Source organism: Thunnus maccoyii, chromosome 19, assembly GCF_910596095.1.
Source record: "Thunnus maccoyii chromosome 19, fThuMac1.1, whole genome shotgun sequence".
Lineage (NCBI taxonomy): Eukaryota > Metazoa > Chordata > Actinopteri > Scombriformes > Scombridae > Thunnus > Thunnus maccoyii.
This window is the reverse complement of record NC_056551.1, coordinates 17,517,024-17,530,623: the sequence shown is the minus strand read 5'-3', so window position 1 is coordinate 17,530,623 and position 13,600 is coordinate 17,517,024. Positions and strand designations below refer to the sequence as shown.

Below are 13,600 nucleotides of genomic sequence, written 5' to 3'. Positions count from 1 at the left end.
GAAAAATCAACAAAGACTCCAGAAGGTGTGTACCTGGTGCAGTTGAGCGGACAGGAGGCATCTGCCTCTTTGACAGGAAGTTTCGCAGCTGGGACTGTTTAACTGGCGATATCTTGACTGCTGGAGAAACATCTACAAGTTAGTATTTGTTGAAATTAAGAAATGTGCTATCCTTTATATTAACAGTAAGTATTTGGATAGTTACACATTTTTGTTTCTTCGGGCTGTGCTTCAGCACATTCAATTTGAAATAAAGTAACTGATACTACATTACATTAAAATGCCAAGTCTCACCTTTAAAATAAGACTGCTCCTCGGTCTACCAGGTTGTTTATCATTTCCTAGTTTTCCTGTGTGCAAATGCTTTTATTAAAAATGTACCTAACTGTTGATTATGGCAAACCAAATACCTTAATATCTCAACTTTGGGTATTATGTGTTAAAAGGGCTATATCCCTCAAAACAGTTCTTTCTATATTGATGTAAACCTACACATATTAAAGCTGAGACTTGGCACTTTAATGTAGTAGCCACTATTTTATTGCAAATTGAATGTGCTGAAACACAGAGCGTGAAGAACAAAAAATGTGTAAATGTCCAAATACTTACTGGACTGTATATCAAAAATACACAAAGATTAAAACCTGGAGATTTGGATTTGGCTTTAGGAGGGGTAGTGTCAAGTCTGGCTTTCAGGAATGCATCCCTTAAACTCTCAAGCTCGCTTTCCAATCTGTCAAAAACAGAGAAACAAGTTGTTTTCAGTTGCAAAGAACGACACGTTTTCTAATAGCTATTTGTGGTGTACTGATGCACATAATTAGGAATGGCATGTAATGAAGGAAATGTAAACACATTCACTGTTTATACCCTGCTACACTGAAAGAAATGTGTGCAATCTTTATTGGTAATTATATAGCCATTATGCCATTCAGTTATGAAAACAAATAACCTGCTAAGTTGAACTTATTCTGTTTTTATTATTAAAAACTATTCTAGATTCAAATTGTAGCCCATTTGAGTGGAATTTAACTTGAAATACGAGGTCTCTAATTACGAAAACCGACTCCACAGAGTCTCCCTTCTTACAGCAACCTCAAATTTACAAAATTAGTCATTTCCCAGAGATTTTCACATTCCTCCACTCCTATTTCTTGTTTTTTGCCAGCTCCTACCCAGCATTTGTTGCTGCAGCAGTGTTGTGGTTTATAGGCGGCGTGGTAGTCTTGTTGTAGAGGTGCAGTGAAGTGAGTTCCTTCACCAGCTGGTCCAACCTGTTCTTCTGCTGGTTGATGATGTACAAGTTGTTAGCCAGTGTATTGAACAGGCCCTCACGCCCTGGCACGACCATGTGTCTGTGAAGAAGAGAATTATTTTACAACAAATGATAAAACAATTAAAGTCAAACTCAACACAAAATGTTTTAAGTATCAAATATTTGTTCAAATAGTGGGGAAGTCATATTTTGTACTTACTTCTGTTTCTTCTTCTTCTCCAAGTGTTTCTCCCATTCTACATCCAGGACATCATTGACATCCTCTACAGCAAACATGACATACTGGTACAGCCTGCGAATCTCCTGAATTAAGATGAAAAAATGTTGAGTGTGTAGGTGTTTCATTTTAAGGCTTTACAAAAAGTATCTATTCATCTTTACTTTTGCGTCTCACCTTGAGCTGTTCCTCACTGCGCGGATCCAGAGGTTTTTTGTACAACAGCTGTCTGTAATTTCTGTCTTTGCTGAGCTCACTCTGGGCCTTGGCTTCTTCTGCCCCAGCAAAGCCCTCCAGTAATGTGGTCTTCAGTGTGCCAATGTCCCCATGGAGAGACTAAGAAACATGATAGTTTTAAAAACAGGTTTGAAGAGGATATGAATGCTATAATAAGCTTTATTTAACAAGAAGACTATCAGCTATTAAAATAAAGTGAAACAACAGCTAAATATGTATGACGGTGCACTTTTGCAGCTGCCTGGTGAATGTGCTTTTGTATACAGGGAGTTGGGTCCACCAAAACACTATCTGTGCATGTTTGGAATTTTTTTAATTATGGTCATACCTCTGTAGTTTCCTTTATCTCCAAAGTGAAAATATGGAGGTCCTCTGACTCCTTCCTCAACTCCTTCATCTCCTCACTGGGGCCGACCTTGAAGTCAGCTCTTGCGCTTCGTGCCTTCAGATCATCTAGCTCCTTCTGGAAGTGTGCGATCTGATGACAAGTCAAAGACACGCTTAGTTGTCATACTTCATAAATTCTTCACTAAAGTGTAAAGTCCTTCCTAAGTTGTTAGTAACTACTAGCTGGTTTCAAACTAGCATTTTACTAAATATAGTTGCACTATTAAAGCTAAGACATGTCTTATGAAGCTAGTAAAGTGTAATGTGTAAATTGGCTGCTAGGAAACATTTGTAGAGTTGTCTAATCAGGTGTAACTGAAGGAACCAAACTTCCTTGACCATAGTTTCTGACGTCCTTTACATGATAATTCCAACTGAAATTATCCTTAACTATATGAAGCATACCTTAATCAAAATACAGACAAAACAAACAGTACAATTACTTGAAAAGATATTTTACAGATTCACACTTTAATTAAGACTGCTGTGTGTAGTCATGACCACAAGCATCTAGCAAGTAACAAATCCCCCTGACAAATACTGTTCAAGCCACAAAGTTCACCAATTAAAAGTGCTACATGGTACTCCAGAGTTGACTGGATGATATGTCTCACCTCCTCTAATATACCAGCCATAATGGGATCAGAGTCTTTCTTTTGCTGTAGCTGCTTCTCCAGGGCCTTCACACTAACAGCTGCCTGTAACAAGAAGCGATAAAGTACATCAAAAAACCTATAATTACAAGTAAAAACGCAAACAAATACAACTCATGTACGCTGACTTAAAAGAAAACTTAGCAAGAATTTGTTATCTGATATACAGTTAACTAACAGTTGGTTTCAGTTGGGTGTTGTGTTGCTCGTGGCAACCACTACCAGCACAGTTTCATAGCAGTTGCAGTTTAACTAAAATTTAGGAGAAATTCAGTGTACTGATGGAGGTTATGTGTAAATATAGTGCATATGTGTGTCTTTTAACATATTTTTGACCAAAATATCAACAAAACCATGAAAGTCAGGTTAATATGTGTACAGAAAATAAAGGTTTTTCGTAATAAAACAGTCGAGACCTGTGGGGTTTGGACACGGCCCTGGGCAGCAGGAGCAGGTTTCTGCACGACTGTGGGTGGCGTGCTGGTTTGAACTGGACGCACTGGGACTGAGACATAACCAACAGTAATAGGATCACAACCCAAGCCATAGGTGCGTGAGACTTAATTTAATCAAGTATTCATTGAGTAAAATGAAATAACATGCTTGTGCAAAGTGTAACGGTCAAGGTAATTGAGGACTTTCTTACCTAACAAGGCTGGTGTCTTAGTGGCTGTGGCTGCAGGGGCAGCCAAACCACTTGAGTTGGACACAACACTTTTGGGCAGAGAGGTATTAAAGGAGAAAGACTGTGGGGCTGGTGTTGGGGTCTCCAATGCTGAAAATCTTGGGAAAAGAGCAGACAGATTTTTTAAGTCTTTGTATAAATGTATGTGTGTATGTTTACAAACCTCAATGTCTCAATCTAAATACCCTAATATATGGTAGCTCAGAGATAATGATTTACCTCTCATTTAGATTTGATTTCACTGTAAGTGTGGAGGGAGTTGTAATACTCTGGGGTGTTGGAGCTGGAGCTGGAGCTGGAGTTGAAGCTGGAGTAGGAGTTGGAGCTGGAGCTGGAGCTGCCACTGCTGATGGTTTGATGGAAGGAGTGCTGAAAGAAAACGCTGACGGTGCTGAGGGGGTGTCAGAGGGTGGTTTAGAGGCAAAGGAGAAGCTTGAGGATCCTGATCCAACTGATCCAAAAGGTGTGGTTCCCCCAAGGGAGAATACTGAAGGAGCAGAGGTGGCACAGGTAGACGGCACAGAGAAAGTGAAGCCTGATGATGATGATGACACAGGAACTGTGGGAACAATGCTGAATGGGGCAGCAGAGGAAGAGGCAGCAGGGGCTGGAGTAGTGGAAGCAGCTGCTGAGGTAAGACCGAGGTTTGCGAATGCTGCTGGGGCAGATGGGGTGGAGGCAGCAGCTCTGGGTAGTTGGGTTGCCAAAGAACCTATAAACAGAAAAGAAACCGGCTTCCACCAAAACTACTAAACTATAGTACAAGAAATGTCCCTTTAGAAACCAGTGGGTGACATTGTAAAATAAAATGTCCATCTTTGTTAACAGCCTATAATGTCACCACACCAGGAAATTAAAAATCTGCCAAACATTTTGATATCACTGGCTTTCTCACCTGGCTTGGGCAGTCTCTCCCCCTCCAAGGCGAGGGGGTTGGGGGCTGAGACCAGTTGCTTAACACCAGGATTGAGGTTAAGGAGGGCAAATGGGCAGAGTAATCCTTCCGTGGACAGCATCAGCATAGTGGGCACTGGGGGTACGGTCTTCTCATCAGCTTTGAGAGAATGGAGAGATCGGATACAGAGTCAGACAAAAGACATTCAGACAGAGAAAATGCCTACATTACGCTGAACAAAATACTTAAAAATGTGTTTGCTATAATTACACAGAACATACCGACCACATAACTCTCCAGTCAAACTTACTCAGTCTCTCTCTAAGCCAACTCCCCCATTTCCTCCCCCTTTGATACCCGCAGATCAGAGAGCCAGGGAAAATCTCTATTGCTCTCGGGTAGGAAACTTTATGTAATTTTATATGGAGTCTATTAATTGAGATCCACATGCATGTGTCATGTAGATTGGTCAGTAACAGACGTTTGTGCGAAATGATTTAGCGTTCTGCACAGCTCTGTGCTTCCATCTTACACCACTGCACAAAGGTGACAATTAAAGGGGACGTATCATGCACATTTTGACTTGCAGGGATGCATTTTTATATACCTTCGCCTCAAGTTTTGGACGTTTGACCATGACATCCGACATCATGACAGTATAAAAATAACAGAAAAATCACAAAAAAACATGATATGTCCCCTTTAAGAGCGAGTGTTGTCTGCACACTATGCCTGCTCTGTTCATGATGACACAATGCTGTCTGTTACTTTAATCATGAAAGGACTGTTGGCATTTGAGCACAAAGACTGTGAGTTAGAGCTGTAGTTATCTCATTGACCTTGGCTAATTTCACCCTCCAGTGGTTAAAATAGGAACCCAGTCCACAGCATTCCTCTTCTTGCCAAACCCCCCCCCCCCCCCCCCCCCCCCAATTCTTTCCTGCACTTTACACCCACTTTTCAGCACTTTCCGAAATTTACACAGTACGCTGTGGAAAAAACAAAAAAAACAAAGGCAAATCCAGTCTAAACTAACATTTAACTGATGAAAGTGAGAATTCATTCCTCAAATTTAAAATGTATTTGTCAGAGTCAATACTAGTCATTTCAGATACATCACAAAAGTACACCGAACACTTTGTCCTTATTGTCGCTCTACAGCGGTGTCTCATATCTGAAACTGTTCTTCGAGTATAACTTTAATAGTTATCGAGGATGACGGCAATGTTGCTCTTTCTCAGCAAGTCTCAGTGTTTGATCAATCACCACTGACTCACATCTCAGCCTGTATTTTTCCATTTGTATTCATTCCAGTAGATCAGTATTGTATAGTCTGTATAACTTAACACCTCCATCTACGACAGACAGACACACACACAGAATTACATACAAATATTCAATATATAATTATACAAATAGCAAGCAAACACGGAAAATGTCAGGTGTTATGATCCAAGAAACAATGTGATAATGAGTTCTCTACAACATAGACACACTAAGCAGAGAACAAACACAAAAAAAACAGTATGCTTAGTTTAATCTCAGTTATGAAACTAAAGTTTGAAAGATAGTGAGAGGCAAAGAGATAGAGGGTGAAAAAGAAAGTAAACAGAAGGGAGAGGTACACGGTAAACCTCATCAGCATTCTGCAACAGGATTGTCAGAGCTTTGTTGTTTGTTGTGGTCCTCTAGCTTGTCTGTGCCATTTTAATGAGTGCATTTTTACTCTACAGATAACTCACTCGTTACATACCTTTCACTTTCTCTAGTGAAGTGAATGTCTCACTTCAGATAAAGGTTTTGATCAGACTACAATCATGTCAAAATGTTGCTCAAATTGCAGGTTATTTCTTGCTGGGGAGCAAGTTCTTAGAGTGAGCAGGGAGAGATGTGACTAGACAGCAACAGCAGCTCTACGTGAATGTCTGGCAGACTGGGCCAGTTAAGATAAAACAGTGTACTGAGACGGTAGCTTATTACTATTCTTTACACAAGCTGCAATAGAGCACTGCAGAGGATGCTGTATGCACAAAGAAGCCTAAAGGATTTCAGCTTCATCTGATCGTTAGGGGAGTGTTGAACAGAAAATGTTTTGAAGCTTAAACAAAGATAACGGAATGAAGTATAGGAGATAACACTAGCTATTATGAAATTACAGTTAACTTAAATACTGCAGTAAAGTCCCTGGTTCTCCATCCATTAGAGAGGATCTTAAATATGCCTACAAAACAACTTTATACCACAAAAATCATTAGTTTGTAGGAATCTGGAGAGACAAACTGAGAAAGCCACGGAGCCTTGAGACTTACATTTTTTAGTGTCAGTATGAAATATTTTAAAATTCATAGCACAAAACATTTGTGTTGATTAAAACAGTCTCATTGGGGTGGGCGGTATCGCTGGTGGCAGATGGTGTACAAACATTCCTAAACTGATTTAATTTTCTCTACTCTGTCCATACAGTCATTCTACTATTTTCTGAAAAACCCAGTGCACTCAGCGAGCAACATGCAACATTTATGATTAACAAAAGTGATATCAGAGAAAAAAAAACCCCAAATAAATAGGTGTTTCAACTGTAATGTCCTCTAATTCTTGTATGTAGAGGTTGTATTTTCAGTTAGATTATGGCAGAGAATATGGTTGCAAATAAGAGAGGCACTCATAAAAAATGTAATAAATATAAAAATCTATCACCACATTTATGATCACCATACCGTTTATATTTAAATTGGGATATAGTCAATTTTCTGAAATTCAATTAATTAATTCACAAATAAATAACCTGATGGTAATGTCAGTGGTTTGGCTTCTAAGGTGACAAACTTAAGTTGGTGACAAGTTTAACTTCACCACACTGACACACAAATCCTGTAATTCCAATAATTTCATAAAGCCGTCCAGATAATTGATATGAAACACTGTCATACCTAAGTCGAAATGGTATAACAAAAGCTCTAAATCAACTTAATTTTTTTTAAAAATGCACCAATTGACTGTACACTAGGTTAGCAATAAGCCAGCTTCTCTGTTTACTAGTTTTCTGGTAGAGCTTAACTTTCACCAGTATAAGAATAATCCTACCCCAACAATCCTATTTAAAACTGTTTATGTCCACCTCAAGTCAAAATGTGTTGTAGAAGGCTGTTCTAACATTAGTCTGCTGAAGTTAAAAAGTGTCTCTGAACTCACCTTTAATCTTTGTTTAATCTTTGCAAAAGCAGGATTTGTGACATCACAACTAGTTTGGTGCCAATTGTGGTCCAGTATGAAAATTATACAAGTGTGATGTAGAAACTTAAAGCCTCCAGTGCACATACACTAACTTTTTTCAGTGAAGTAGGAGGCATCTTAACTTCGGAAATGAAAAATAGTTGCATATTCATAGATTCTGGATTTTTCAATGAAGGAGGAGTAGAAACTTTAACTTGTCCGATATTGGTGTTAATTTGCCTACCAACAACCACCTCTGCATCCCAGCTTTCCTATAGGGAAAATACCTTTAACATTCAATGACAAACTTCTGGCTCAGAAAGGTAGGTGTTGTCCCATTGTGTAGAAGTGCAAATTGATCTGACAGGTGAAGAGAGGAAGTACACAGAAAGCCAAATTCACTTACTGATGTGGATCTCCTGCTGGCTGGTGTAGTCTATAGCTAAGCCAAGAGGCAGAGTGTCTTCATTCGAGTCAGACACTGGAAGCTCAGCCCTACTGGCATCTTCCAGGATCCAAAGTTCCCAGATCTAAAAAGACAACAATAGTTCATGGTCATCACAGTCTACAGACATTTGCTCAATTTTTCTCTCACCTTACAGAAAGCATCAAACAAACTGTGAATTAAAGCAAATAAAATGCTGAGAATAAAAGTTTTTATATAAAACAAAAGTGCATCAGAACTTTGTGTAATCAGTTGTAGTTATGATTGAGTCAATTTTAATTCAAGTTTAATAAAGAAAAGAAGTTCTCAGATGCTTAAACCCTTAAGATCAGAGAAAACATGTTTTTTTTTAATAGTGGAAACCAAATACAGTCAAAGAATTTCAGCAGCTGACCTAACTGTTATCACGCACGCTGGTTCAAGTATTTGGCATTAGCTTTGTCGACTGTAGACGGGGAGAGCTCTGCTTGCCTAAATTATTTGAAGGGTGTTTTAAGTGCAGAGAACTTTATGGAACAAGTATGTAATTCTCCTTGATACTTCAGATCATCTAAAACACACATAAATACATGTTTTTCTTTCAATTGTATTCTGATGTCAAAGTTTACTTCTCCACTCCAATTTAAGTGGAAATCCATCACAGTGACAGACACATTTAATTTCTATCCATATTCGATCAATGGTCATTTAAACATAAGATTTCTGTAACATCTAAGTGCTAAAAATTCAGCTTTTCACTTAATTACAGTAGGTACCTTGTCATCTTGTCTGGATATGACACTGACTTCGATGGAAGCTGCTGATGCCGCAAAAATAAGGTCCCTGGATGAAATAAACAAGGAAAAGCAAAATAAATTTTACTCCATTTTAACATGACATTAAAATAAAATTAAGTAAGTTTCAGGGAATATCAACAGTGAACATGATTTTGGGTTGCTACTGTACCATCCATGCCTATAAATTGTGATATTTCTTACCAGTCCTCTATGTGGCTAAGGAAGTAATGGTGTTGTCGCTCGGTGCAGCAGCCGTACACCGTGTCACTAAAGTTCAGATACTTTGTTTCCACCTTCTCCTCCTTTTTCTGTAAAAAAGAAAAAGAAATAAAATCAAACACTGTCACATTAATTTGCTGACGGTACATTAACAAGTTGGAGCAACTGATGAAAGTTCTGTATTGTCAAAGCATATTTTAGCTGCTCAATAATTTAGCATTTGACCAGAATAAGAGCCCCATTACAAATACTGAGAGATATGCATTATCACGCTGTCCACGGACATCCAACTGCGATTTGCCATCTCAGATTCTGTGACACAGCTGATATAAACAAGTACATGTGTGATAAGCTGCCAACAGGCTCTGCAAAACCAACAAGAGGCAGAATTTTGCCTTCAAAGCTACGGTACATAATCTGGCAAAGCATAAAGTACCACACTTGTTTATTCGCCTTGTTGCTGAGGCCATGTGGAGAAAACATCCTTGATGAAACAAGTAAAATTAATGTGAATTCCACAAAAAAACATATATGGTAAAATGTATCTACTGAAGCAATGACTAAGCACTGAAGCACCGAAGCCTGGAGGGGTGAAACCTGACAAAAATCCAAATGTGATTAGGTGAAATTGACTACGGATGTAGGGCGTACTCACAGGGAGGGAGATCAACACTAGCTCAGGAGGGGTCTCAGGGGACCCATCTGCAGCAGCATAAACCACTGCAAACACAAAGGTTTTCAGCCAGAGCACATCCAGAACTGTGAGAAAAAGGAAAGAGAGGCATTAGCCAAAATAAGGATTGAAATGAAAGTAAATAAGAATATGTGACATACTGGTGAGAGATAAACCCTGCCATTATATGCCATCAATACTCTGTCAATAAGGAGGATGAACAGTTCAGTATACGGCGTAAATCACAGATCTCACATTGATAGCGCACGTTTTACCTTTGACAGGTTCATCGGAGGTGTAGAAGTGTGGACAAGGTATCACTTTCTTTTCTTCTAGTCCCTTTTCAACAAAGGAGAAAATCAGTTTTCATCTTCTCAGTCACTGTGTGCTACACCTTTCAAGGTGCAATAAGGGATGTATTTTCAGTTACAGTGAGTTAGGTTCACTTACTGGTGTATACTGACTGACTGTGCCGTTCATTTTCCCTGCAGCCACTTGTTTTCCTTTTGGGCTCCAGCAAACTGTGTGAAACAGAGCACATTCAGAGCCATGTGGCAAAATGGAGATGGGCAGTACATGTAAACTCAACAAATAAAATCTCATTTATAGAAATAAATATTATGCTCAGCGTCTCAACTCACTGCATGTGATGCCATCTGAAGCAGGTAGGCTGGACAGCACCTTGACACTGTCAGTAACATCCAAAATCATCATACTGCCTTCAGACAGACAGGCAGCCAACATGGATGCTTGAGCAGGACTCCACTTCAGGTCCTGCACTAAGGTACCTGCGGGTACTGCTGGCTGCAGTGATGCAAAAGGTAACTTCTGTGGTCTCGCCTGGGAAGGCAAAGACAAATTAAGTAAAAAAGAAAGAAAAAAAAAATCAACACATCGAATGTTTAAAGTGACTGAATTTGGCAGATTCAAGGACATTTAATTACTGAATACCTGGCTGTCAAAGTCACCCAAATTAAACTGAAATTAATGGATATGGAAATCTTGCTCCAATTTCCAAAAAATATGTTATTATAAAAAACCTTTTTATATCATAACTGTTAGTTACATGAAGAGAATTCTCATCAGCAGTAGAGGTTTAAAAACTTTATTTATAAAGGCCGAGATTTTTAAAAAGTAGAGTAATTGTTTGGAAAGGGCAAAATGGACAAATCTATCTTCAAGTGTCTATGTTTGTTATACAAAACATGAGACACATGATTTGTGTCTAATACGCAGGCACAATAAGTAAACTGACTAAAGTAGTTACCTTGTTCATGAAGGTGCGGACATCATAGAATGTGAGAGACAAACCCGCCACCTCGGACATGCCACAAACTGACAGAGTAAGTTCATCGCAACTGAGAGCCAAGTGGTGCAGAGCCAGCTCCACAGTCACCTCTGCCAATACTGGTATTCCGTCAACTAGAACAAAGAGGAAAGTTTGGGTAAATTGTGAGATATGAATGGAAATTAAGAGAAACATGTGTTTTAAGTAACAGTATGGTCACATTCATACCTATTTCATTGGAGCTGCCATCAGCTTTATCAACAGCCAGAATGTCTTGTGTTAGGTAAACTTTGAATGTTCTGTCCAGCCCAACAAAAGTTAAACCAAATTTGTTTGAGACGGTAAGCAGACTAGATCTTTCTTTTGGCAAATCTTCGGCAGGCTCAAAAACTCTTGCTTTCTTCATCTGACGAAACTGAAAATCCTGGAAAGAAAGGAGAAGAAAAGCAATGTTTGTGACCAGTGATGGGTTGTAAACATGTGTGGTCCCACTTCGATAACTGCAGACTTAAACTATATCGTATATCACCTTGGAAGAAAATAATATAGCTAAACATGCTTGACAACAAGGCTTGTGTGTTCATAGGATTATCTGTCAGCCAGATTTCTTAAGGTGAAACCTTAAGTAGCATAATTTGCCTTTTAAACTTTTTACGTATTAGCTCGCTTTCGACTAGTTTATTGACAACACACGTAGCCTACGCAACGTTAATAAGCTGTTTTGGTAACTTTAAAGCAAAATGTGCTGAATGTGACTAGTTTTTGATTATTTAATTTCAGTCACATTAAGTTAGCTCCTCTCAAGGAGCACGTTAACATGTTAATAGCTAAGTTACCGTGCTAGTAGCTAACGTTAGCTACAAACTAAGGGTGAAAGTTGTTGCGACAGCTTTTTATTGTGACACTGTTGCACTCTAGCTCTTAATTATGTCTAAGGTTATTTATATGACTGTGTAAATACTTTTGGGTTAGAGTTAACTAAACAGAAAACCTAAACCAATGAAGATGAAGTGACACAGTGCTAGCAAACATTAGCTTACACATGCTAACCTGTCAACACAACTCACGGAGAACAGAGCCTACCTTCATTTCCCTCTCAGGAGGGGAGTCTGTGTCGTCGCTCATTTTGAAGGACAGAAGCTGGTGCTTTTTTCCAGCAGAGCTGCTGTTTTAAACTCTGTCAACTTAGACTGTATCTGAGCGAAATTTCTAGTGTGCCACATTTAGTCTGCCAGGACCAAGCTGAAAACACACCGCGCGATTTCGCAGCGGAAAGAAACGTTATGACGACGTAGGACGTCAAATCGAAACCAGAGCGTCCATCCGGGTATGCTCGCGATTTAGATCGTATAAATCTTTCGTCTTTTACTAAAGATTTCCGTGGAGAGGAACAATATGAGTTCAGTTTAATTTTTTTTCTTTTTTTTGGGGGGGGGGGGGGGGGGGTACAATATCTGTTATATTTTACTCTCAGGTAGATAAAAAACACATAAATTACATATTGAAAAACCCTTTTCACATAGTCCTATAAACAAAGCCATAACTCCATTTCTCCATCCTAAATCTGACAGAGGAATTTGCAATGAAAGTGTCAGTTTTACAGCATTTAACAAATAGAGTGGTAGCACATAGGTCTCATAACCCAAATTAGAAAAGTGTGGCTGCTCCCTTGATATATCAATAAAATAAGTGTAAGAAAGTTCTTAATAAGTATGGGCTATAGTTTGATAATAGGTCTTTTCAGCAGCCTATATTAATATCCTATTTATGTATACGTTGGCAATCTTTATTCCTCTTGTAAAAATGACCTTAAATTATTATTGTGGCTTTCCAGAAAATGCAAATGTGTCAAAGACTGATTTATTAACTTCTGACATGATGAGGTGCGATAACCTTGCTTCTTGACAATGTCCTGCTATGTTTTACATTATTCTGAAAGTAGAGATCCTTAATGAAAAAATAAAACAGTTGCTCATATCACACTCGTGTGTGTTTTGTAGACGCATGTAATCATTCACCATTCAGTGAAAAGTCCTTTTAAAAATAAATGTGTACTAAAATAATTTGAATTGATGTGACATCAAGTTAGAAATCTCAATTTTCCATGCATCTTCCCAAAGGAACTTAATACCTCCACTTAAACTGTTAAGTTTGCAGTTTCTGCATGATATATAATAATAAAACTTTGACACATGCTGTCTGTGAGACAGCCCTGTACTGACAGTATACTGAATGCTCCAATTGGTTTTGAGGGAATTCTAATGAATCCTTCAACAAAATGTGATATAGTTTAAGTCTTTCTCTATACAATAGCACACACAGTTATCAAAATTTTGGACAGCTGTGCATTTCTACAACACATCACAACTACTAAAAATGTGTTAAAGTTCCTTGGGCTGAAATCTTTTCAAATGAGAATCTCTTGTGTAACAGGTATTTGGGAGTGAGCACTGGGCGAATCCCTGAAGGTAGTCATTCCGCTCCCGAAACACAGCTATCACAAATAAATCGCTAGATAATATACAAACAGAGACAAGAGAAAGAGCAGGGCAGTATATGGTGAAGTAAGGACTTTTATTAGAAAGCAGATTTTTCCGTATTGCATTTAAAGAAATCAGGTACTCTTGGACTACACA

The 13,600-nt window shown here is 38.7% G+C and overlaps 1 protein-coding gene and 1 pseudogene across 4 annotated transcripts in view; one reads left to right on the top strand and one right to left on the bottom strand.

Moving 5' to 3' along the window:
• nup214 (nucleoporin 214) overlaps nt 1-12,259 on the bottom strand; it is a 32,370-nt gene extending 20,111 nt beyond the window's left edge. For 3 of the 4 annotated variants that reach the window (XM_042396062.1, XM_042396059.1, XM_042396060.1), the window contains exons 1-21: nt 12,048-12,258; nt 11,193-11,388; nt 10,944-11,098; nt 10,318-10,516; nt 10,127-10,197; nt 9,952-10,015; nt 9,659-9,762; nt 8,986-9,092; nt 8,764-8,830; nt 7,970-8,093; nt 4,351-4,509; nt 3,675-4,167; nt 3,417-3,553; nt 3,187-3,275; nt 2,732-2,815; nt 2,059-2,208; nt 1,671-1,829; nt 1,476-1,579; nt 1,176-1,355; nt 645-733; nt 34-120 (exon numbers count right to left, since the gene is read on the bottom strand). In XM_042396062.1, coding sequence (XP_042251996.1) covers nt 34-120; nt 645-733; nt 1,176-1,355; nt 1,476-1,579; nt 1,671-1,829; nt 2,059-2,208; nt 2,732-2,815; nt 3,187-3,275; nt 3,417-3,553; nt 3,675-4,167; nt 4,351-4,509; nt 7,970-8,093; nt 8,764-8,830; nt 8,986-9,092; nt 9,659-9,762; nt 9,952-10,015; nt 10,127-10,197; nt 10,318-10,516; nt 10,944-11,098; nt 11,193-11,388; nt 12,048-12,089 — 2,860 coding nt within the window. In that variant the 5' untranslated portion in view covers nt 12,090-12,258. Of the gene's footprint in view, nt 1-33; nt 121-644; nt 734-1,175; nt 1,356-1,475; nt 1,580-1,670; nt 1,830-2,058; nt 2,209-2,731; nt 2,816-3,186; nt 3,276-3,416; nt 3,554-3,674; nt 4,168-4,350; nt 4,510-7,969; nt 8,094-8,763; nt 8,831-8,985; nt 9,093-9,658; nt 9,763-9,951; nt 10,016-10,126; nt 10,198-10,317; nt 10,517-10,943; nt 11,099-11,192; nt 11,389-12,047 lie in introns of all 4 variants that reach the window. The other variant, XM_042396061.1, reaches the window with a different exon arrangement.
• A 34-nt stretch (nt 12,260-12,293) lies between these two features.
• On the top strand, nt 12,294-12,400 carry LOC121886286 (annotated as a pseudogene).
• Nucleotides 12,401-13,600: the final 1,200 nt, after the last annotated feature.